We start from the raw sequence: 23,511 nt of genomic DNA, 5'->3' as shown, positions 1-23,511 counted from the left end.
AAAATCGATCGGTTCCGCGATTTTTCCTAGTTATTCTCAATTTTCGTCATATATCACAAACTGTTAAATGGGTCCCAAAGCCCAGTCAAGACTTTTTAATTTCACTGATGTGGCAATAAACAAACAAGTGGACAACGACATTTTTTAATAAATGAGTACAGTAATAGTGGCTAATAAATTAACAATTTGCAATTAAGCAATTTCCAAATGAGTTCTCTTTTTTCCAATTCTTGATGAACAGATGAACCGCCAACCGCGGAATTTTTAAATAGAATTGGTCAAAAACTCACAGCAAGTTCAATGGAAATCCTATAAAATTTTCTATCGAATTCGCTAGCTTTTTCAATGGAATTTTTTATTTAAAAATATTGCTGCGAGCTCTCCGTTTTATCGACATTTTCTCGTGAGCCATCAGAAGATAAATGAGAAGACATCCATGCCTACCGTTCACAACAAAAATATTTCGATGGGGAAGAGAAGGGAGAGCCGATTCACACTGGAGTAGGAGAGGAGAGCGATCAGAACAGAACGAAAAGGAATACTCCAAAAAGAATTCAATAATAAAGAATAAAGCAGCTAGAACAATCAACGAAAGGGATTTAATTAACAAAATAGTTTGAAGATTTTTTATATGATTTCTACGAAAATTCGAGAATAAAGGGAAAATGGAAGGAATGGCTAGTGGTTATAAGAAGAAAATGTCAGACTCGTACGAGGACGAGGAGGAGAAGAAACACTTTCAACGGATCGTCTCGGCGTTCAAATATTACAAGTGAGTGGTTTGGATTTTTTTGTTTTTAAGAATTACAGGGCTGACGTTATGTAATTGAGCCGCTCAGGTGATGCCCTAGCGGTACCAGTCAGTGTTTTTTCTACTTGTTTTTGCTGGGGGAACATAACCTGCGGGTTTTGTAAAGGTTTTATCTGCTCTTTTACTTTACATTTTTTTTCACAGGTTTATACTGGAGAAAAAAATTTATTGAAATTTATTTATTTACTTTCTACAAAACAAAAAATAAATATGCAAAATTGTAGAGAAATGCCTTCAATATTTCTCTCATTTTTGCTTTTTTAATTTACATTTTTTTCACGTGTTTTATTCTGTACAAAAAAGTTATTGAACGTTTGAAATTGTATAGATATTTTTTTTCAGATTTTCTACAAAACAAAATATTTAAATATACAATATTCTACAGAAGTGCCGTTAACATTTCTCTCATTTTACTCATAATTTTCAATAAAAAAAATATTCATACAAATTTCTCCACTTGCACCTGGGTTTTTTACGGTTTTATTTGATTTTTTAATTTAAATTTTTTCACGTGCTTTATTTTGTACAAAAAAAGTTATTGAGCGTATAAAATTGTATTGATACTTTTGTTTTTTTTCAGACTTTCAACAAAACAAAATATTTAAATATACAATATTCTACAGAAATGCCGTTAACATTTCTCTCATTTTACTCATAATTTTCTATAAAAAAATATTCATACAAATTTCTCCACTTGCACCTGGGTTTTTTACGGTTTTATTTGATTTTTTACTTTCAATTTTTTCACGTGTTTTATTTTATACAAAAAAAGTTATTGAACGTTTAAAATTGTATTGATACTTTTGTTTTTTTCAGACTTTCTACAAAACAAAAAATATAAATATGCGAAGTTCCACACAAATGCCTTCAACATTTCTCTCTATTATTCATGATTTTCTATAAGAAAACTTCATAAAAATTTCTCCACCTACTCCAAAGAAAATAATCCACCAATAATGAAATCCCCCATTTAGTTAAAAATCACTTTTATTTGATTTTCAGACCCCATTCGTTACAAAGAGTAAAGAAGACTGAGAGTTACCTTCTCTCCCTGCCCCCACATCACCAAAAATTATTAACGAAATACAGAGAACATCTGCAGGAAGTCAAGCTGTGCATTGAAAATAACGACGAGATAATAAAACTCATCATAAAAGACGTATCGCACATATTCGAGAATGTCAATCCATCGAGTGCACATACCGACAGTGTAAGACAAGTTTTCATGGTGTGTGGCATGTTTATTAAGCTATGATAACGATGTGTACCCTCGTGATTGCGTGCTCGTTGGGTGATAATGAAATTATTTTTACATTTTTGTCGAATGAATCGATCGAACCTCCCCGTCGTTTATCATTGTCATGGTTTCGATTGTATAAATGAATTATTTTATTGTGTGAAATATAGGTAGGTCTGATTGCAGACACTCAATCCACGACCGGTGTTGGCTGATCAGGAGAAGGTTCAGGCTACTATTAAACAGTTGGTGAGGGATTGGAGCAGCGAGGGGAAAGCTGAGAGGAATGCCTGCTATCAGCCCATTATCGATGAAATTATCGGACAATTTCCCACTGAGTTTTGGTATGTGGGAAGTATCATGAAATTATGAGGCATTTTACAGGTTTCTCAAGGGGAGAGTACTATGAGTTAAAGGCCGCGAGCTATTGGAATGAGATTTCTCATATATTGAAGATCGATTATATATGTCTAAAAACGAATAATAAGTAGTCTCTCAACGAGTAGAAATTTAGCAATCGAGTAGAATACGACTGCGGCTAAAACATAGCCATTGGAGGAGTCTTTCAATCCCAGTTAGAAGGAAACATCAATTATATAAATTAGCTACACGCACGAAAAAATTTAATAGAAAAACCTATCGAATTCGTTAGAAAATTCTATTGAATTTCTATTAAACTTTCTATTAGTTTTTGACTGATTCTATTGACATGTTCAATAGAAAACATTCAATAGAAAAAGTCAACAGAATTCGATTTTTCTACATAACTTATTCTTTTCACATATTTTCTATAGAATTTGCTCGACTCAAATTTTCTAAGTTTTTTTCATCTTATTTTTCTTTTCTTCTCATCAAGAAAATCAAACGAAAACACTTAGAAAATTTGAGCCGAGGAAATTCTATAGAAAATATCTCAATAGAATAAGTTATATAGAAAAATTGAATTCTATTGAGTTTTTCAACTGAATATTTTCTATTGAACATTTCAGCAGAATCGGCCAAAAACTAATAGAACAGTTCAATAGAAATTCAATAGAATTTTCTAGCAAATTCGATAGGTTTTTCTATTAAATTTTTTCGTTCGTGTATTCGACAGTAATTCGAAATTAATCCATCAACGTGTGAATTGAATAAATCAGCAATCAATACATTATCGAGAAATAATCCGGGAAACTCAACAGTAATTCAAATTTATGAATCAACTTCAGATTAATTATTTGAGACATTTAATTAACAGTCTTCAAGCAAGTGTATATACGTATAAAGTTAACGAAGTGGTTCAATCCCACAAATAAACAGTGATATTTTTATAAAGGCGTGTCCAGATACTTTTCGGCCTTTCTTGCAAAAACCTCCCACATCCACCGTAAATTCAGAACCTCTCCCAAACAGACATTTTTCGTGGGAGATTAATGCGTTTTAAAAATGATCTGATGACATTTTTCTCTGAATCTACTCGTTCTCGAGATATTTTGAGTTGACAAAAACGTATTTCTCTTTTTTACTTGAAAAAAATCAGCTAATTGTCGATTTATCAATAATTATTGAAAATTATTTTTCAAATTATTCAGGAATGCAGCTGATGTTCAGGTACTCGTACCAGGTGCAGGTCTGGGGAGATTGGCATATGAAATAGCAAAACGTGGATACACCTGTCAAGGGAATGAATTCTCCCTCTTCATGCTGTTTGCCTCCCACTTCGTCCTGAATAAGTACTGAAAATGTTCATTTTTATTTCTTTCGTATCGTTAATATCAGTTTGATATTGACGAATATATGAATTCCAGATGCAGAGGGATAAATTCATACCAGGTGCACCCCTGGGTCCACCAGTACATGAATAATCTCCTTGCTGGGCATCAAACACAGGCTGTTTCATTTCCAGATGTTAATCCCAGTGATTTACCTGAAAACGCCCAATTTTCCATGACAGCTGGGGATTTCCTAGAGGTATGTAACATACGTCATATTTTCTCTGCAATTATTTTGGCATTCATTCACATTCTCATGAATATTCCTTTTCAGCTTCTTTCTCCTTTATTATGAGCCCTTGGTCTGAATTCTTTTTTCATTCATAAATATGCTTTCTTCACTATGTATGCCTCATATAACTGCTTCATAACTTTGGCATTAGCATCAGGTTGCATTTCGCTTTATTGTATTCCAGGGTGTCTTCTTATGCTGAAGGGGTAACAGAAGCCCAAGATTTCCTCGAAATTTTCAAACAAATTTCCTGCTCAAAGTTATTAATATTTTTTGAACCCTAAGCACATTGATCTCCATTATTGCTTCCTGGAGATTAATGTGCTTGGATTTGTAAAAGTATCGATAACTTTCAGCAGGAAATTTGCTCAAAAAATTGGAAAATTAATGGCAATCTGTTACCTCTTAAGGGTAACGAAATTTAAGGATATTTAGCCAATGTCGGTAAATTGGCGGTAAATGGCACGAAAAAATTTGATAGAAAAACCTATCGAATTCGTTAAAAAATTCTATTTAATTTCTATTGAACTGTTCTATTAGTTTTTGGCTGATTCTGTTGACATGTTCAGTAGAAAACATTCAATAGAAAAAGTCAGCAGAATTGGATTTTTCTATATAACCTATTTTTTTCAGATATTTTCTATAGAATTTGCTCGACTCAAATTTTACAAGTTTTTTCATTCTATTTTTCTTCTCTTCTCATCAAGAAAATCAAACGAAAAACTTGAAAAATTTGAGCCGAGGAAATTCTATAGAAAATATCTCAATAGAATAAGTTATAAAGAAAAATTGAATTCTATTGACTTTTTCTACTGAATATTTTCTATTGAGCATTTCAATAGAATCGGCCAAAAACTAATAGAACAGTTCAATAGAAATTAAATAAAATTTTCTAACGAATTCGCTAGGTTTTTCTATTAAATTTTTTCGTCCGTGATGTTTATTTTGTACAACATAACGTACAGTTGATAAACCTCAATCAATGAATATTGTCAATATTTCAGGTATACACAGATAGCAATCGCTGGGATTGCGTTGCCACCTGTTTTTTCATCGACTGTGCCAACAATGTCGTGCAATTTATCGAAACAATTCACAAGATATTGAAACCTGGGGGCATTTGGATCAATCTGGGACCACTTCTCTACCACTTCAGTGATATGCCTATGGAAGACTCGATAGAACCCAGTTACGAAGTTGTCAGAGAAGTTATCCTAGGCTTTGGATTTCAAATTGAGGTGAATGTCACTACATGTGTTTCGTTAAAATTTTTCCTTCCAAGAAAAAACCATAATGTGTTCTTCTAAAATGAGCAAAGAATGCTGAAATTCTCCTCTTACATTTCACAACTCGATTGAATTATTCTCATTCTGCTATTTTTTTTGTCTAACAGAAAGAACAAACTCGTGTGCAAACTCGATACGCCCAGAATACAAATAGCATGCTCCAGTGTGAGTACCAAAGTGTCTACTTCGTGTGCAGAAAGTCGAAAAAAGATCCACCACACGATTACAGAAATGGCAGCGAAGTGAATGGCACACAAGAGCCAGGAAATTGAACGACAATTAGAAAAGTGTTTTTTTATTGAATAGAATTTAACAAATTATCTCATAAATTGGACGATAAATAGCACAAATTAACTGAATGACCAAAAATGAGTAGATCATTGGATCAGTGAGATCTTCTAATTTGCAGAGCTGACTATACCGTACATAGTATATCAGTAGTGCCTTTGTATCGATAATTTTTTGTCCTCGTTTTGAAGGGGAAGAATTGTTAAGTGGTGGAACGGAATGGAACATTTTTTTTAACGAGAGACGACATTGAGGGTATCACGTTTATCTCACCACTGAACTCCTTGGGCATTATCGCCTGCAGTTACGATATTAATTCATATCCGTAATATTACTGAATAGATATATTGTAATGTGAACAGCAGATTGATATTTTAGGTAGAGCTACAAATTTCTCTCGTATTTACAGTTAGTCTTGTGTATAATAACCATCAGGCGAGAAACAATACTTTCTTGTTGGCAAATGACTTTGTGTATGCAATATCTACATTTCTATGAATCATTGTACATAATTATGATCCAGCGAATCCACTTTCGGCATAATTTATTTCAACGTTGGAATTCATCAAAATAAAATGGAATTTATACGACTGATGAATGAATGCATGATTCATTTTCCTCTTGTGTGGCATTACACCTTTTACAATAGAACTACAGTTTCTCAAGGTTGTGCACTCGTTGTAAGGTAATACATAGAACCGAAATAGTTGGAGGTGCACGAGTGCACAGCTCAATGATGACAAAAATAACAAGAATAAACATATTAATGGAATATGAGTGCAAGTGAATAAATAAATGTGGCAAAGCAATGAGAAATTTTATTAAAATCTTTATTTGCACGAGGAAGACACGTCTGTCCTCACTGGGAAAACGAAAAGCAAAAATAGTGAAGTTCTATTACTCAAGAGGACACAATCCTTCTTCAAATTTCACCATGTGTTTAGGATTAAACCGCTCTCCAGTGCAGAGCACAACGAATCGTAAATTAGAAATGTTCCCTTTCTAGAAATGTTTTCCCAGTACGTCATAAATCTTCGTCAAGTAGTTTTTGTGCAATAATAAAAGAGCTGTGCTTGAATATTCCAAGACATCAATAATAAACTCAATAGGCGAAAGTAACGACACTGATGAATGAATAAAAAACTCTGCACCGAGTTTTTTTCAGTTTCATATACTTTTATTTAAATACTGTACAAACAATTGGGCTATCTGGTTCAATTCAACTTGATGCATTTTGCTGTACGTCAGGAATTGTCGCCTCAGTCTCGTCAATTGCGCTGCACTCGTGCTCCTCTCGATAGTTAAATCGTACGAAGGCAACTTTATACCGTTTGTTATTCCCATTTGATCTGCAGTAATGATTGCCTGGGAAATTAATTCAAAGAGAATTCGGTGAGAGGAAAATGAAGCTTTCAATCGGTTAATTTTTCGATTTTTTTTGGCTTCAGTGGAAGAGATCTCTGGAAAAAATCATTTGTTTACTCATAAGCGATGATTGTTACTTACGTTGACAATTTCCTGGGAAATTCTGTCCAGCTCGTAAAGATAATTCGTTGCAGAAACAGCAGGCTGGAATAGACATAAATTATTTGTTTTTGCCCTTGCTCTTCGGGTTGAATAAATCAATTTCACTTACAGATTGAGTGCTCATGTTGGGTTTCGGTGCATCGACCGAATAGAGGGAATGGTAGATGTCTTCTAGAGGTAATTTGTCGTCTGGAGTCACTGAGAAGAGAGGACTGTCCCAGCGATTTTTGTTATTTGGGGTTTCGTATCTGAAGTTGTAATATTTTAAAAATTAAAATGTCAAACATTTTTTTCAATATTGTCCTGAAGTTTAAGGCCCGGTCAATTATCTTTAGAACGTTATCTCGATTATTTTTCCATCTTCATAATCTAAAATATATAATAATTTCCATTGGATTTTACATCACGCAGGAGTCCCTAAAAATTATGATTGTACAATCAAAAAAAGTAGAAAAAAACTCGACAGTTTCAAAGAGCGTTTTTAATAAAGATTAAGAAATGAGTCCGATAGAGAGAAAATAGTGAATCGATAATTTATCATGGTGACTAGCGATCTGACAGCCATTGAATACTGTGACAAATGACGACCTAACAGCCATTAGATACATCAAATTATTACTTTGCAATTTCCTCCCTATTATTGGGTTTATTTCCTAATATTATTCAAAAACGCTCTTTGAAAATGTTTAGCTTTTTTCAACGTTTTTTATTGTACAATCATAATGTTTGGAGACTCCAGGGCTATGTAATACTGAATAGCAATTGGAGATCATTTCAGATTATGAAAATAAAAAACACAACATGTATTGAACATCCACCGTCCATCTATTGACCCTGGCGCCCAGTTATCGGGGATTTGAACGATATTCCACTTTTCCCTCATTTAATTATTCTTCTCTTCATTTTTTTCCACTTCAAATTATAGTTTTTGCTTCCGAACGGAAGCCTCGTATTTGCGCGATTTTTCGATTTTCCAATTTTGATGGCAAATGGCCATCAAAAATGAAGGAGCAGGGGAGGGTGGGGTAAAACGGACACTTTAGACTTTTTTAAAATTATCCATAACTCCGAAACAAATTGAGCAATTGAGCTCAGTTTAGGCTCGTCGCAAAGGGAAAGAATTGTTCCTTGTGTTGAAAAAAAAAATTATTAAATTTTATCAATATTTCAACCCCTCATTAACATTTTAAAAAAAGTCAAAAGTGTCCGTTTTACCCCAACCTCCCCTAGTGCTAGAAATGACATTTCTTGCGTGTACAGAGAATGCAACTTTTTTTAACTACTAAATCTATTTTTGCGACAAAAATTTTTCATTCCGGCGCACTCTCTGCATGTTTAGCACAAAAAAATTCTTTTTTGATAATTTTCAAAAAACTATTTTCTTGGCACAATAAGACTTGTTTGAGAACTTGGTCGTTTTTCTCTCAGTGTAATTCATATATTCTTTCAGGTCTAAAGCTCATTTTTTATTCGTTTAGCTACTTCATCGATCTTAAATCCTGAGTAGTCCAACTATTGGCCTGTTTACCCTACCTCAAAACAAGAGCGTCGAAGGTATCCCTGACATATCGTTCACCCTCTTCTCGTCCACAGTTCATCAACCAAGCATGTTCCACAGGAAGATCACAATGAACTGTGCACTGTGGAGTTTTGTAGAGCTTTGACAAGCAATAGAGCTCGTATCTGGAGCCCTTGATGTAGTTGCTCCCGTCGACAATCAGAACATCTCTGGAATTCAGTGTCCTCTGCACTGTAGACCTGATCTCACCCCTGATCGCCTTCTCCTTCTTCGAGTCCATGTAGAATTCATTCTTGGTAAAGCCACCTTTGATAATCAACTCAATCTCACTCACTACCTCCACTTTTTTGTTTTTATCACAGAAAAATGATTTTAATTCTTGAGTTCTCAGGGTCTTGCCACTCGAGGGGATGCCTGTGATGATGATTAAAGGCATTTTGTGGGGATTATTTGCGGAAAATGGAGGAAATTAATTAGAATTATTGTTTTTTTTGTTATAAAAATTTTCGAATTCACCTCTTAATGCTGAATTCTTTTAAATCAATGGGAAAATAGAGGAAGTAACCTCAAGAATGTGTTGATACTGTGGTAAAGCGCCATCTTTAATTGAGTATGAATACTTGAAAAATTAATTTACGCGCTTGAAGTTCACGTTTTTTAGGGGAGGGTGGGGTAAAATGGGCACTGTAGACTTTTTTAAAATTATTGATAACTCAGAAACAAATTGATCAATTGTGCTCAGTTTAGGCTCGTCACAAAGGGAAATAATTGTTCTTTGTATTGAAAAAAAAAAAATTAAATTTCATCAACATCTTTCAACCCCTCATTAACATTTGAAAAAAAGTCAAAAGTGTCCGTTTTACCCCAACCTCCCCTAGTTTTTCAGTGTAAATCATGATTTTTATTATTTTTTTGCTTCTCAATGGAAGCAATGGAATCTTTCCATTTTCACATTTTCTAATTTTGATTGGAAATGAGATATAGAATGGTCTGAAAGGTAAAAATACGAAGTTTGGCGACTATGTTTGCATGTGACCACGTCCATCGCCACTTTCCCGGTGGTCAATTTTTAGAAAATTGAGTAATTAAATGGTTAAAGTAATTTTAATAAATCTGAAATTTTGGCGGATTAATTCTCTTGGTCCTAATGAGGACTAACTCTGGGCAAAATTTCAGCCCCATCGATCTAATAGTTTTCGAGAACAAACGATTCATTTTTAAACAGTTTTTTGCAAATATCTTCAAAACTAAGGGCCAATATTGATTTTTTTTGTCGGTTTTTTTCCTTCATAAATTGTCATTGGGATTGTCATGAAAATTTAAAAAATGGATGAGCTATTCCTATTATTGCAATTTGTGAATTCCCTCCATCATCCATTCGATCTTCTCATCTTTACCAACATGATTGTTTACTGCACATAATAGTACATTAGAGTACAAGGGCACAAATTTCGTTTTCAACGGATGTGTAGTTTACAGGCCGAGCCGAAGGCGAGGTCTGTACACACATTCGTTGAAAACGAAATTTATTACCGAGTGCTCTATAATATTTTATGTCAAGTCCTGCAGAAGTCGAGTGTTGAGCAGGCGGCGCGAAGCGCAGCGTGCGATAAACTCGACTTATTGCACGGCGCGACATAAACAATTGTAATTTCTCCCGAGTAAAGAGCAACTGAATTTCGGCGGGATGAAAATAAAGCGCCATCTGTGATGGGTTTGCGAACTTTCTCCCGACCAATCGCTGTCCGTTATTTCAAATCCAAACGGTCTGGCGTCCACCGGCTGGCAACCGTCATTCGTCCACATTCGTCGTTTCAGTGCAGTTCGGTGTGTGCCTCTGCTGGTTGTTCTTTCCCAAGCCTCTGGATTTTCTATTCCAGAAAACTAATTACCCCCAAAAACTCAGTGATTACCCCCTTCCCATCCGCAGACCCTTCTCCCACTGACTCCAAAGAATAGTTCGCGAAAAGTGATTAATAATTCGGAAAAATGTAGAGTGAAAACCTGATTTTCCCAACGGATTTTCGTCGCCATGACCGGGAAATTGGCATTTTCCTCAGTTGAGCTGACAAATTGGATTAATCTAGTCCATAACAAACAATAATTAATTCCTAATCGATTAAACATTACGACTAATAAATATTCAATTAAAATAACCTCAAAGGCTTCGATTCGACCAAAAAACAGAAGGAAAAAATTTAAGTGTTTTGAGATTATTGAGGTGTTTGGAAGTGTTAAAAATGTACAATTAATTTATTCAAACTTCTGAATGAAGTAATTATTCAGTGAAATTGACCGTGCGATCCTTTATTTCGTAAATAAAAAGTATCAAAATGTCGGATAACATCAAGGTCGCAATAAAAGTTCGTCCTTTGATAAAGAGGGAGAAGAAGGACAATCTGCCTGTGCAATGGGCTATTGACAACAACAAGATCGCCCAGTTCGACGTTGAAACGAAGAAGAGAGGCGAGACTGAATACACATTTGATTACATTTTCGATCAGAACTCCACCAATGAAGATGTCTTCAAAGCGACAGTTCAGCCTGTGGTATGTTGGATTTTTTAATCAAGGAATTAGGGTAAACAGACCAATAGCTGGACGGTTAAGGTATTTATGGCGTGGTCAGGGGGGTCGAAGAAAAGTCGAGAAATTGATGATTTTTCTTTATCCATTCTTTGATTTTTTCAAAACAACTATCAAAAATCCTAAATAGTATAGGAGAATTGATGAAACACAGGAATTTTTCTAGAAAATGCATTCTAACACGGATTCTTAAGGGATTAGGAAAAAAAATTAAAAATAGAAAAAAAGTCGCCATGGTTTTCATGGAGATGGAAAAAAATAATCCAAGTGGCCTAGTAGAATTGTTTAGAAGAAATAATTGAGGTATTTATGGTGTAGTCAGGGGAGGTCGAAAAAATGTCAAGAAATTGATGTTTTTTAAAATGCATTCTTTGATTTTTTCAAAACACCCATCCAAAATCCTAAATATCCTAGGAGAATGGATAAAACACAGGAATTTTTCTAGAAAATGGATTCTAACACGGGCTCTTATGGGAATTACGAAAAAAAATTAAAAATAGAAAAAAAGTCGCCATGGTTTTCATGGAGATGGAAAAAAATAATCCAAGTGGCCTAGTAGAATTGTTTAGAAGAAATAATTGAGGTATTTATGGTGTAGTCAGGGGAGGTCGAAAAAATGTCAAGAAATTGATGTTTTTTAAAATGCATTCTTTGATTTTTTCAAAACACCCATCCAAAATCCTAAATATCCTAGGAGAATGGATGAAACACAGGAATTTTTCTAGAAAATGGATTCTAATACGGGTTCTTAAGGGAATTAGGAAAAAAAATTAAAAATAGAAAAAAACTCGCCATGGTTTTCATGGAGATGGAAAAAAATAATCCAAGTGGCCTAGTAGAATTGTTTAGAAGAAATAATTGAGGTATTTATGGTGTAGTCAGGGGAGGTCGAAAAAATGTCAAGAAATTGATGTTTTTTAAAATGCATTCTTTGATTTTTTCAAAACACCCATCCAAAATCCTAAATATCCTAGGAGAATGGATGAAACACAGGAATTTTTCTAGAAAATGGATTCTAACACGGGCTCTTATGGGAATTTGGAAAAAATAAATAAAAATAGAAAAAAAGTCGCCATGTTCATGAAATTTCGCACTTGGGTGACGTTTTCATGGAGGAACCTGGAAAAAAAAAATCCAAGTGGCCTAGTAGAATTCTTTAAAGAAGTCTTTAAAGATGACAAATGTTTCTAAAGATGATGTCTGTTTTCAATTGAAAAGCGCAATTGTGACAACATTGTCCAGTGGGGTCTAGGAGTCTCCCCTGGTTCAAAACCATCTTTAGAGGCCCTTACACGCCATTTCTCGACCCGCTCTATCATTTGAGCCAAAAAAAACATTCATATCTTGTCTGACATCTCTGCCACAAACTCTGGTCATCAACTCTGGTTTTCAGTTGAAATTGGAATTGTTAATTTACACAATAATAGGAGTGCATTGACGATTTTTTCTTAACTCGCAAAAATCTTCAAACAATTTGCTACCGATTGGTGATAAAATTTTTTGGAAATAATGAAATAGGGGGGATAACGCCTTTTTTTTCAGGGGTGATTTTTCAAAAATTTATTTTAAAAAAAGTACTAACTAGCAAATGTTTTTTATTAGCTCGCAATTTTCTTCAAAACTACTTCAATGAGGAAAAAAATAAAAATTTGGAATATCTATATATGAGGGGCAATTGATCGGATCTCTGGACGAATATAGAATTTTCATCCAGTTTATATAAACATGTGAATTTATTTTTATTGGATGTGAAGAAATACAAGGCCAAATAGATTCTTAATCTTGGGAATGTGATTCTCCTCCTGAATATATTGTGCTATTTCCCACATCTGACTCTTTCGGAAGAGAACTTCTTTTTTTTCTCCACGACACTTTGTCACTGATGCTTAGCAAATAGCAGCGCCACGCCACCCAGCACTGTACCTCCCGAATATTTTTTTTCTCGCTGTAATGTTGATATTTCGAAAAAAAACGTCATCACATGATTATACATAGATGTTATTATTGATAATGATGATAATCCGCACAGTTTTCATTCTATTATTTATAGAATATTCATTAACAGGTAAAATCGTCCAAGTATTGGTCCATCCATCCTATTTGTAAATAAAATAAAATCAAAGGAGAGAAATAAAATTAATTATTTTCAATCGTCAATCACTTCACAATTTTTTATCATTTTGAAGATATTTTTAGCTTCTTGAAATGAGACCTGACTCATGGAAATTTCATTTGGTATAATGTGGGTGATTTAAAAATGTTCACATGAACATGCGGCGTACTTTCTCCCAAGTGAAAGCTCATCGTCTTCGCTAATTGTTATTTTTATTTTAAAAATGACATAAAAAAACCTGACACTCACTTTTAATGGCAAAAATCTGTACACTATTCAAAAAAATCAAGCGACTCTAAATTCCTAAAATTCGATTTCTATTTCCTTTAATTTCTATTAATTCACGTGGATGAATCAAACGGAAATTCCCAGTTTCCATCGATTTTTCCACAAAATTTAAATTCCAAAATTCCTCGGAACTTTAGTGAAACCATGTGCTGAAAATATTCAAGAACTGCACCAGAAACACCAGGTAGACATTTTCAATCAACTTCCTAAACTTCAAAATTTCAATTTACAAGCCATCACAAATTCATTTCCCCCTGACAAAAGCCCCAAGACCCAAAGTCCCCCGAAATTCCAGGTGGAAGCAGCGATGCGAGGGTTCAATGGAACCATTTTCGCCTACGGTCAGACCTCCTCCGGCAAGACCTACACGATGATGGGCACGAAGGAAGAGCCCGGGGTGATTCCCCTGGCAGTGAATGCGATATTCGACTGCATTATGAAAGACGAGACCCGAGAATTTGTGCTGAGTGTCTCGTACATTGAACTGTACAATGAGAAGGTGAACGACCTCCTGGACACGAAGAATCAGGACCTGAAGCTGCGCGAGGACAACGGCGAGGTAAGAATGGACTGCAAGGAGGAGGTGGCGCACTCGGTCGAGGACATCCTCAGGGCGATGAAGAGAGGAGAGAAGAATCGTAGTATAGGCGAGACTAACATGAACGAAAAAAGCTCGAGGAGCCATACGATCTTCAGGATCACCATCGGAAGTGTCCTCCGAAGTGATCCCGATGGAGATGCCACCGTGGCTCAGTTGAATCTGATTGACCTGGCTGGATCTGAACGAGCCAAGGAGACTGGAGCCACTGGAGACAGATTCAAAGAGGGAAAGCACATAAACCTGTCGCTCTCAACCCTGGGGCTCGTCATCAATCAGCTGAGTGAGAGTCAGGTCAAGGGCAAGGGGCAGAAGGTGGTGGGTCACATCAGCTACAGAGACTCAAAGCTGACGAGAATTCTGCAGTCCAGTCTGGGTGGCAACTCCCTGACTACTATCATCTGTGCTGTGACACCTGCGGCTGGGGACGAGACCTCTTGCACTCTGGCATTTGCTCAGAGGGCGAAGGGCATTAAGAACAAGCCCAAGGTCAACGAGACTGGCAGTGACGAGGCACTCGTGAAGAAATTCAGAAAGCAAATTCACAAGCTCGAGGAGAATCTCAAGAATATGTCGAAGCAGTTGAGGGAGAAGGAGGAGAAACTCCAGGATATTGAGGTGCTCAAGGGGCGAATTGAACTCCTCAAGACCAAAATCCTCTCTGGGGAGGGGCCCAGGAGTGAGGGGAGGAAGTCCAAGAGTCAGTTCACCAGGCGGAGGACCTGGGGGGGCTCTGGGACCTCTCCGGCTGATTCTCCAATTAGTTTCCAATTGCCAACTATTCCGGAGAGTGATTCACACTCTGAAGACCCTGAGGAGAAAAAACAGTACATCAAGAGGAGGCAGAGTGTCTTCAGGAATGTCAAGATGGTGGCTGATGATGAGTCTTTCTCGACGAACTGGGAGGATTTCGAGCTGCAGCTCATCAAGGACGAGGAGGAGAAGATGGCTCGGTGGTCCTGTGAGAGCACTGATTTAATTCAGGATCCTCGGGAAATCGACGTTCGTCGAGTGAGGTTCATGGAGGAGCCAGAGTCAGTTCATCCTGTCAACTCTGCCAATGCTGAATGCCCAACGACACCAGAGAAGAGTAAATGTCCTGACAGTTCATCACCAGAAACTCCTAAGACACATCTTCGCCATCAGATAACAAATCTCTGCGTCGAGTACAATCAATTGCGATCCTACACGACTCTGGAGAAGCAGCTGCGCCAGGAGGAGCCGACCCCCCAGGAACCGATGCTGGAATTCATCCAGAAATCCCTTCTGGACAGTGAGCAGGTCTGCAGAGACATAAATAAGAAGTACTCAGAGTTGAAGAGTGAACACTCAATTCTGAAGAGCGAGCACCAGGAGTCCTTAGCCCAGTGTGAGACCCTTCGAAAAACCATCGAATCCCTGACATCAGCGAACGAGCAGCTGCCAACCCTAGAGTCTGAGAGGAATTTCTTCAAGGCCAAGTTCACTGAGACGACGAATAAATTGAAAATTCTGGAGGATGAGACATCCTCCCACGCGTATGCCATGGAACTCTTGATTAATAAACATAAACTCAGGGAAAAAGAGCTGGAGAAGTCCCTGGATTCCGCCTGGGAGGAGCTGAAAGCAGTAAAAGATGGACAAAGTCAATCAATTGACAATAAAAATGACAATAATGACTCCCTAAAAATTTTAATCAATGATTTGACGAATAAATTGGCTTCAGCAGACGAGAAAATCGAGGGAATTACTAACGAAAACAAGGAATTGAAGGAGAGACAAAACATGTTGATCTTAAGAGCCGAGGAAGATGTAAAAAATTACAAAGAAATTGTCGATGACTTAAATGAAAAGATCGAGAACTTGGAAATGACTGTAAAAACCAAAGACAATGAGATTTCCGATCTTCAGAAATCAATTTCTGCTTTAACTGAAACTCATGAGAAAATGTTGCTGGAGAAGTCTGGAGAACTGTCAGCAGTAACTGAGACCCTGGAAAAAGAAATTAAACATCTTCAGACTGAAAACGAAGCCCTCAAGCTGGAGTTGACCCAGAAGAGTCGAAAAGTCTCATCCCCTGGAGCTCCAGAAAATCCTCTGGAGTCTTCTCCAGCCGCAAAGACCAGAATTCCACCCCTGGAGAGCTCAAAATTACCGTCAGAACTGGAGGAAACAAAGCTCAAGCCTCAGGGGAATGTCACAACCACTGAGAAGACACTACTGGAGGACAGCATCATTTCTAACACCAGCTTTTTCAACTCTTTCGCCCTTGAGAAGTCACTCGCCCCCACCGACTCAGTATTCACCAACGAGACAATGTCCGTCACTGCAAACACCACGATATCCACTAGTCTAATTGACCCAGAGCAGAGTCTCCTTCAGGAGTCTCTGCTCCAAAGCCTGACATCCAAAAGCCCAGAGCAATTGGTATCAGTGATCAATACCCTGGACAAGGAGAACAGACGACTGATGAAAGAGTTTCAGCAGAAGGCACTGGAGAGTGAAGAGATAAAAAATTACATTTCAACCTTCAAAGCTGACGTGGAAAAGCTTCGAGAAACTGTCATAATCCTGACGAACGAGAATGCTGAACTTACGATGAAACTGGAGCACGAGAAGGATCACTCTGATGAGATAAAAAGATCCTTTGAGAAGCAGATGACAAATGTCCTGGAGGAGAAGAGAAACCTGGAGACATTGAACAAAAGTATGAACAACTCTGGAATCAATCTCATGAATTTCAGTGTCTCCCCTGGGGACGATCTCCAGGTAAAAATCGATTCGTTGATAGCTGAGAACACCCAGTTGTCCTCTGATTTCATGGAGAAATTGGAGGAACTGGAGGAAATCAAGAGAAATCTCGAAGCACAGAAGAAGAGGTGCGAGACATTTGAGAAGGAGAATGAAGATCTTTCGAACAATCTTATGGAGAAGATCGAGGAGTACGAGGGAATCATCAAGGGCCTCAAGGACGAATTGTTAGTGAAGAGTGATCACTGCAAGAAGTGCGGTCATCTGGCTGAGTTGATTCAAACACGTAGAGCTTTGAAGCAGGAAGTTAAATCAGCAGATAAAAAACTTGAGGATTTGAAGGAGGATTTTGAGAGGAAATCAGCGAGTATTGAGAAGCTGCAGGAGAAGGCGAAGGAGAACGTGAATATTTCTGGTCTTCTGGACGATACCATGTTCAATGGAAGTATTCTGGAGGCTCCAGAGGGTGTTGATACTGTGTCGTATGTAGAGGAGAAGGTGCAGAAGTTGCACAGTGAGTTGGAGGGCTTGAGGACTAATTACGATAGTTTGACGATTCTCTACAATCAGAAGTGCCAGGAGATCGAGACACTGAGTGATAAGAAGATCGATAAGGTCAGGGAGGAGGTGCAAAGACATAGGGATGATCTCCAGAAATTTAAGAAGTGCATTAATAATGTGAGTAATGCTCTAGAGAAGTTCAAGGATGAGAAGTCGTTGGTTGAGGGCGAGATGGAAGCTCTGAGGGAGGAGAATAAACGTTTGATGGAGAGGGTGAGAGAGGAGGAGAGAATTGCCCTGGAGTCAAGGGCTGCTGGAGAAGCCATGGAGACACTGCAGGGGACTGTCGATACTTTGACTAAAGATTTGAGGAATTCTAGGGATGAAAATGGTCGTCTTGTTGATGAAATTTCATCGCTGAAGTCACAGATGACTGTTCGAGATGTTTCTCCAGGACTCCAGGAACTGGAGGAGGTGAAGGAGTTTTTGAAGGGAGAGATGTCGCAGCAGTTTGAGGAATCCTCGAAGATAATTGATTTAGTTAGGGTCTTGATATCGATAAAAAATGATGAGATAATTCTCCAGGTTTCCAAAAATTTTGCAGAAGAACTGGAGACCCTCCAGGAGTCTGTGAAAGCCTTGACTGAAGATTTACAAAATTCTAAGCAACAAAATAGTCGTCTCATCGAGGAGATATCTTCATTAAAATCACAGACAAATGATCAAGATATTTCTCCCGGACTCCAGGAACTGGAGGAGGCAAAATCATACTTGATGCGAGAAATGTCCCAGGATTTCGAGGAATCTGTAAAGATGATGGATCTCATAAAACTCTTCGTCTCCACAAAAACTCATGAGGAAAAACTTCTCCAGGATTCTAAAAGCTCTGGAAAAGAACTGGAGACTCTCCAGAAATCTGTGAAAGCCTTGACTGACGATTTACAACATTCCAAGAAAGAAAATAGTCGTCTCATCGAGGAGATTCCTTCATTAAAATCACAGACGAATGATCAAGATATTTCTCCAGGACTCCAGGAACTGGAAGAGGCAAAATCCTACTTGAGGAGAGAGATGTTCCAGGATTTCGAGGAATCTGCAAAGATGATGGATCTCATAAAACTCTTCGTCTCCACAAAAACTCATGAGGAAAAACTTCTCCAGGATTCCAAAAGCTCTGGAGAAGAACTGGAGACCCTCCAGAAATCTGTGAAAGCCTTGACTGAAGATCTACAACGTTCCAAAGAAGAAAATAGTCGTCTCATCGAGGAAATTTCTTCATTAAAATCACGGACGAATGATCACGATATTTCTCCAGGACTCCAGGAACTGCAGGAGGCAAAATACTACTTAATGCGAGAGCTGTCCCAGGATGTCGACGAATCTGCAAAGATGATAGATCTTATAAAACTCTTCATCTCCACGAAAACTCATGAGGAAAAAATTCTCCAGGATTCCAACAGCTCTGGAGAACAACTGGAGAATCTCCAGAAGTCTGTGAAAGCCTTGACTGAAGATTTACAACATTCCCAGAAAGAAAATAGTCGTCTCATCGAGGAAATTTCTTCATTAAAATCGCAGACAAATGATCACGATATTTCTCCAGGACTCCAGGAACTGGAGGAGGCAAAATCCTACTTGATGCGAGAGCTGTCCCAGGATGTCGAGGAATCTGCAAAGATGATGGATCTCATAAAACTCTTCATCTCCAGGAAAACTCATGAGGAAAAAATTCTTCAGGATTCCAAAAGCTCTGGAGAAGAACTGGAGAATCTCCAGAAGTCTGTGAAAGCCTTGACTGCAGATCTACAAAATTTCAAAGAAGAAAATAATCGTCTCATGGAGGAGATTTCTTCAGTAAAATCACAGACAAATGATCAAGATATTTCTCCAGGAATCCAGGAACTGGAGGAGGCAAAATCCTACTTGAAAAAAGAGATATGCTCCCTCCAGTCGTCCCAAAAGTTCGACGAATCCCCGCTGATAGCCGATCTGATAAAACTCTTCATCTCTACAATAATGGCAAAAGAGAGTGAAATTATCCAGAAAATCCAGTCCTCCCACAAGAGGGAGAAACTCAAGCTGGAGGAGGAGAAGAAACAGCTGGTGGACGCGGAAAAAAGGTCGATATTGTGGGCGAAGGAGCTGGAGAGTGACGTAGAGAGACTTCAGCAAGATTTTTCAACCCAAGAGTCGAAGAAATCGTCCCTGGAGGAGGAAATATCACGTCTCAAGAACCTCTTGAAGGAGCTGCAGCACGAGAAGAACCTGCTGGACGAGAAGGTGAGGGTCATGGAGACGGATTACGTGACCCTCCAGTCGGATCTGGAGAAGTACTCCAAACGGTCATTCTCGGAGGAGTCTAAGTCGTTGAGTTTGGAAGAACATGACAAGATTCTCCATGAGCTACTGATGAACAAGGATATCGAACACTCGTCGAAGGTTCATCAGCTGGAGCAGGGGCACAGGATGAAGGTCGAGGAGTTGGAGAACTCTCTGGAGTGTCTCAAAACGAAGAACATGGAGTTGAGGAGGAATATAGAGGGGCTGGAGGCCAACAAGGAGAATTACCAAGCCATCATCGATCTCAAGGCCATTGAACTGGAGAAATCAGTGGGCACCATTGATCGACTGGAGAAAGAGTTGGAGGAGGCGACAGCAGCCTGTGATAACCTCAGGGGAATAAACGATGAACATCTGGCTAAGGTCGAGGAGGTCACGCAACTCCTGAAGGTCAAGTGTGATAAACTCTCGGAGATGAAGAATCAGATTCAGGGAATGACTCCAGAGTACGAGAGACTTAAGGACGAGTCACTGGAGAATCAGTCGAGACTGGAGAAGTACAAGACTGAAATTGAGTTCTTGAGGGGGGAGAACATAAAACAGAGGGCCATGTTGGGGGAGGTGCAGGATGCCTTGAAGACTCAGGAGATTAAATCTGTGGGTCTTGAGAAACAACTTGCTGAGAGCAGGAATCTTAATGAGGTGGTCCAGGGGAAGTTGAGGGATATGGGGGAGAGGATCGAGGGACTGAGAACGGAGAATGAGACACTTGTCAGGAAGATCAGGAACAGTACGAGCAAACTCACTGCTGAGAGGGATCTCGAGGATCTCAGGGATGAAAATGCTGGGTTGAAGAAGAGTCTCGAAGGTGCCAGCAACAGAATTCTTGAGCTTCAGACCCAAAAATCCCAACTCCTCTCCGAGATAACGGACCTGAAATCTGTTCTTGATACCCAAAAATCCCAACTGCAAGTCCTTCAATCTGAGAACAAAAAATTGGGGAAAGAGAACAAGGAGTTGGACGACGAGATGGAACTCATGCTGCAGAGAATCCGAGAGCTGGAGGATGACAATGTCAAGATGGAGAGAAAATACTGGGACCTCAAGGAGGAAACAGCCTCCCAGGCCCCACCCCAAGGCCCAGAGTACAATATTCTGAAAGAAAAATATGATAAATTGTCGAAGGACTTTGAGTGTCAGTCGATGACGTGCGATTTATTAACGAAAGAGAATGCTGAATTGAAGGTTAAAGTGAATTCTGAAGGGCTGAGTCACTCCAGGAGCAACAGCTCGTCGAGGTCAGCTAGTCCCACTCCGGGTGTATCAATGAGGAGAAAGAGACGAAGTGATCTTTTCAATCAGAATCGACCGCAGGAACTCGCCCAGGAGTTCGTCGTGACTGAGGAGAGAGAGTGCAATTGTGAGAGCTTCAGGAAGACTATTCTTAATCTGGAGCACGAGCTGGTCCTCAAGAAGGGGAAGATAACAGCTCTCGAGATGAAGATCGAGGGACTGTGCATCCCCTACAAGAAGAGGTGCCAGGATTATCAGGAGACGCTGGGCCTAGCTAAGCAGAATATTCAGCAGTTGCAGAAGGAGGTCAACAGACTCAGGGAGGAGCAGGGCAAAGCCAGCAACTGCGAGAAGTGCAAGTTCTGGAGGAACAACAGGAGGGATGCGGAGACGCAGTGCATTCCAGAGGTCATGACCGGGTTCATGGCACCCAAGTCTGGAATTATCCAGGTAATTTTTCATTTTTACTTCCGAAGGGAAGTTTTGTAATCGTTCAAATTCAAGCTTTGGATTTTTTGTCATATCGGCCCAGTATGATCCTAAAAGTCAGGAAATGCAATTTTTAGACCTCGTTCGTACGTGTGTATGTAACAAAGTTTTTCTTTAATTGTTCGCTAATGAATGGATGGAATTGAATCTTTTTTTTCAAATGTAGGTATTGATGGGCCTTATCAATCGCCATTAATTAAAATTTAATTCATCGATTAGTTTTTTTAATTTTCAATTTTTTTCCAAAATCGGTTGTCCTACGATAACTTCAAAAAATGTTCTGAATTGATTGAATGATACCCCAACAGAACAGCTGTCCCATTGAACAGTTTGTGATAAATGACGGAATATGGGAATAACCACAGAGCCGATCAATTTTGCCCCGTATAAACATGAAAAACTTCATTTTTTCCTGTTTTTACCGTCAAAATGCTCCTTGCACCGTCGTTTCCATACGATTTTAGCTTTTTTTATTTTATGTTCGTTACACTCCAAACAATAAAATTAAGCATCCGTTTTACGTTATTCGGAATAGATCATGAATAAATGAATTTTGAATTTCATAAATTTTCTTTTGAACTTACCTTTTGGCTTCAACCTGCCGTTTTTTTGCTCATAAAAATAAAATTACGCATGATTGCAATGTTCAATTAATAAAAACAATCAATTTTTAGTCCTACTCTAGAGACGCGAAAAATTTATGAAATTCAAAATTCATTTATTCATGATCTATTGCAAATAAAGTAAAACGGATGCTTAACTTTATTCTCTGAAGTGTGACCAATATTTTAAAAAAAGCTAAAATCGTATGAAAATTACGGTGCAAGGAGAATTTTGACCTTAAAAACAGCAAAAACTCAAGTTTTTCGTGGTTATATGGGGCGAAATCGATCGGGTTCGCGGTGTTGCCTAGTTATTCCCATATTTCGTCATATATCACAAATATATATATCCTCTCAACATTTTATCGAAGAGCTGAGGGGAGAACTAGAACCACAAAAAAAACCACTGGTTGTATAGAAGGAAGGGATAATAAGAATAATGATGATGATAACGTTCAACTAAGTTGAAAATCTGACAAAATTAGTTGAAAAGAAATCATATTCAAATTAATAAGATGAAATAAACAATGAATTTATGCATTGAAGTTCGTTTTTGTCATTTAAAAACAATTTTTAAATATTAATGTCAATTTTGGAATTTTATTTGACAGGACCAGGTGATGATTAATAAGAAAATTGAGAAATTAGAAAAGGAGAAAGGAATTCTGAAGGGCCTGTGCATTTCTCGTCGTTCAGAGATCCACGTGTTGGAGAAAAAAGTGAAGGAGCTGGAGCTTCAGTTGCAGTCCTGTGAGACTAGGTCTGGTGATTCCCTTCAGTAAGTACAATTCAATTTCTTCCCTCATTTTTTAAATAGAAAAATAACTGTTATTCCAAATTTAACGTTTCACTTCGAAAAATGTTTGAGTTTCTCCATCTTTCGATTGATAATCGATTAATTTATTGTATTCACCACAAAGATCTAATGGCAATATCAGTGAAGAATCGAAAGAGAACGTGCCTTCAAACATCATGGACATCATGGGACAGTCTAAGTCTTCTTCATCCCGTTCGTACAGACTAAACCAGTGATTGATAAATTACGTTTTGCAAGAGTATTTAATAAGTCAATTGGATGAGTTATATATTAATTTAATCAAGTGACCTTAGTATTATGTTATGTGTATTTGTGGAGTATGTCAGTGTTCACTATGCAGAAAGTATTTTTATTGAGAATCACGAAGGATGAAATATAATTTCTATTATCTTTTGCAATGAAAATCATGTGATTTATTCCCCTTCCCCTAAATGTCGACAATTATGGACTGGAATTTTCATTAACTAAATGAAATAAAATACATTCACTCATAAAAGCTACTGAAATTGAGAGAAAATTGCGAAAAGTTAAGGTTTTTCGGGATGATTTTCTCAAGCAAATGTG

The 23,511-nt window shown here is 37.9% G+C and overlaps 3 protein-coding genes across 3 annotated transcripts; 2 read left to right on the top strand and 1 right to left on the bottom strand.

Moving 5' to 3' along the window:
• Window positions 1-485: 485 nt before the first annotated feature.
• On the top strand, window positions 486-6,203 carry LOC107040876 (carnosine N-methyltransferase). Its single transcript, XM_015261143.2, has 7 exons — window positions 486-772; window positions 1,814-2,021; window positions 2,235-2,392; window positions 3,620-3,760; window positions 3,836-3,998; window positions 5,036-5,269; window positions 5,425-6,203. The coding sequence occupies exons 1-7, from the start codon at window positions 666-668 to the stop codon at window positions 5,587-5,589; spliced, it is 1,176 nt and encodes a 391-aa protein (XP_015116629.1). The 5' UTR covers window positions 486-665; the 3' UTR covers window positions 5,590-6,203.
• Window positions 6,204-6,772: 569 nt separating this feature from the next.
• On the bottom strand, window positions 6,773-9,241 carry LOC107040884 (protein KTI12 homolog). Its single transcript, XM_015261152.1, has 4 exons — window positions 8,666-9,241; window positions 7,242-7,380; window positions 7,112-7,174; window positions 6,773-6,970 (listed from the first exon to the last, which is right to left on the bottom strand). Exons 1-4 carry the CDS (start codon window positions 9,085-9,087, stop codon window positions 6,773-6,775), a joined length of 822 nt encoding a protein of 273 aa, XP_015116638.1. The 5' UTR covers window positions 9,088-9,241.
• A 1,224-nt stretch (window positions 9,242-10,465) lies between these two features.
• On the top strand, window positions 10,466-23,351 carry LOC107040905 (kinesin-related protein 4). Its single transcript, XM_015261176.1, has 4 exons — window positions 10,466-11,200; window positions 13,933-21,489; window positions 22,742-22,908; window positions 23,051-23,351. The coding sequence occupies exons 1-4, from the start codon at window positions 10,985-10,987 to the stop codon at window positions 23,160-23,162; spliced, it is 8,052 nt and encodes a 2,683-aa protein (XP_015116662.1). The 5' UTR covers window positions 10,466-10,984; the 3' UTR covers window positions 23,163-23,351.
• Window positions 23,352-23,511: the final 160 nt, after the last annotated feature.

Source organism: Diachasma alloeum, unplaced genomic scaffold, assembly GCF_001412515.2.
Source record: "Diachasma alloeum isolate Michigan unplaced genomic scaffold, Dall2.0 Dall_scaffold_00349, whole genome shotgun sequence".
NCBI classification, from domain to species: Eukaryota; Metazoa; Arthropoda; class Insecta; order Hymenoptera; family Braconidae; genus Diachasma; species Diachasma alloeum.
The sequence above is the reverse complement of the archived record's forward strand: the minus strand, read 5'-3'. Positions and strand labels throughout refer to the sequence as shown.

What these genes read in the sequence shown, in the direction of transcription:
- LOC107040905 (XM_015261176.1), top strand. Translation starts at nt 10,985, where the DNA reads ATGTCGGATAACATCAAGGTCGCAATAAAAGTTCGTCCTTTGATAAAG. An exon ending in CCAAGTCTGGAATTATCCAG is followed by an intron (nt 21,490 to 22,741) that starts GTAATTTTTCAT and finishes TTTATTTGACAG; the next exon opens with GACCAGGTGATGATTAATAA. An exon ending in AGGTCTGGTGATTCCCTTCA is followed by an intron (nt 22,909 to 23,050) that starts GTAAGTACAATT and finishes TTCACCACAAAG; the next exon opens with ATCTAATGGCAATATCAGTG.
- LOC107040876 (XM_015261143.2), top strand. Translation starts at nt 666, where the DNA reads ATGGAAGGAATGGCTAGTGGTTATAAGAAGAAAATGTCAGACTCGTAC. An exon ending in CAATTTCCCACTGAGTTTTG is followed by an intron (nt 2,393 to 3,619) that starts GTATGTGGGAAG and finishes CAAATTATTCAG; the next exon opens with GAATGCAGCTGATGTTCAGG. An exon ending in TCCCACTTCGTCCTGAATAA is followed by an intron (nt 3,761 to 3,835) that starts GTACTGAAAATG and finishes TATGAATTCCAG; the next exon opens with ATGCAGAGGGATAAATTCAT.
- LOC107040884 (XM_015261152.1), bottom strand. Translation starts at nt 9,087, where the DNA reads ATGCCTTTAATCATCATCACAGGCATCCCCTCGAGTGGCAAGACCCTG. An exon ending in CCAACATGAGCACTCAATCT is followed by an intron (nt 7,175 to 7,241) that starts GTAAGTGAAATT and finishes TGTCTATTCCAG; the next exon opens with CCTGCTGTTTCTGCAACGAA. An exon ending in TTTCCCAGGAAATTGTCAAC is followed by an intron (nt 6,971 to 7,111) that starts GTAAGTAACAAT and finishes TTAATTTCCCAG; the next exon opens with GCAATCATTACTGCAGATCA.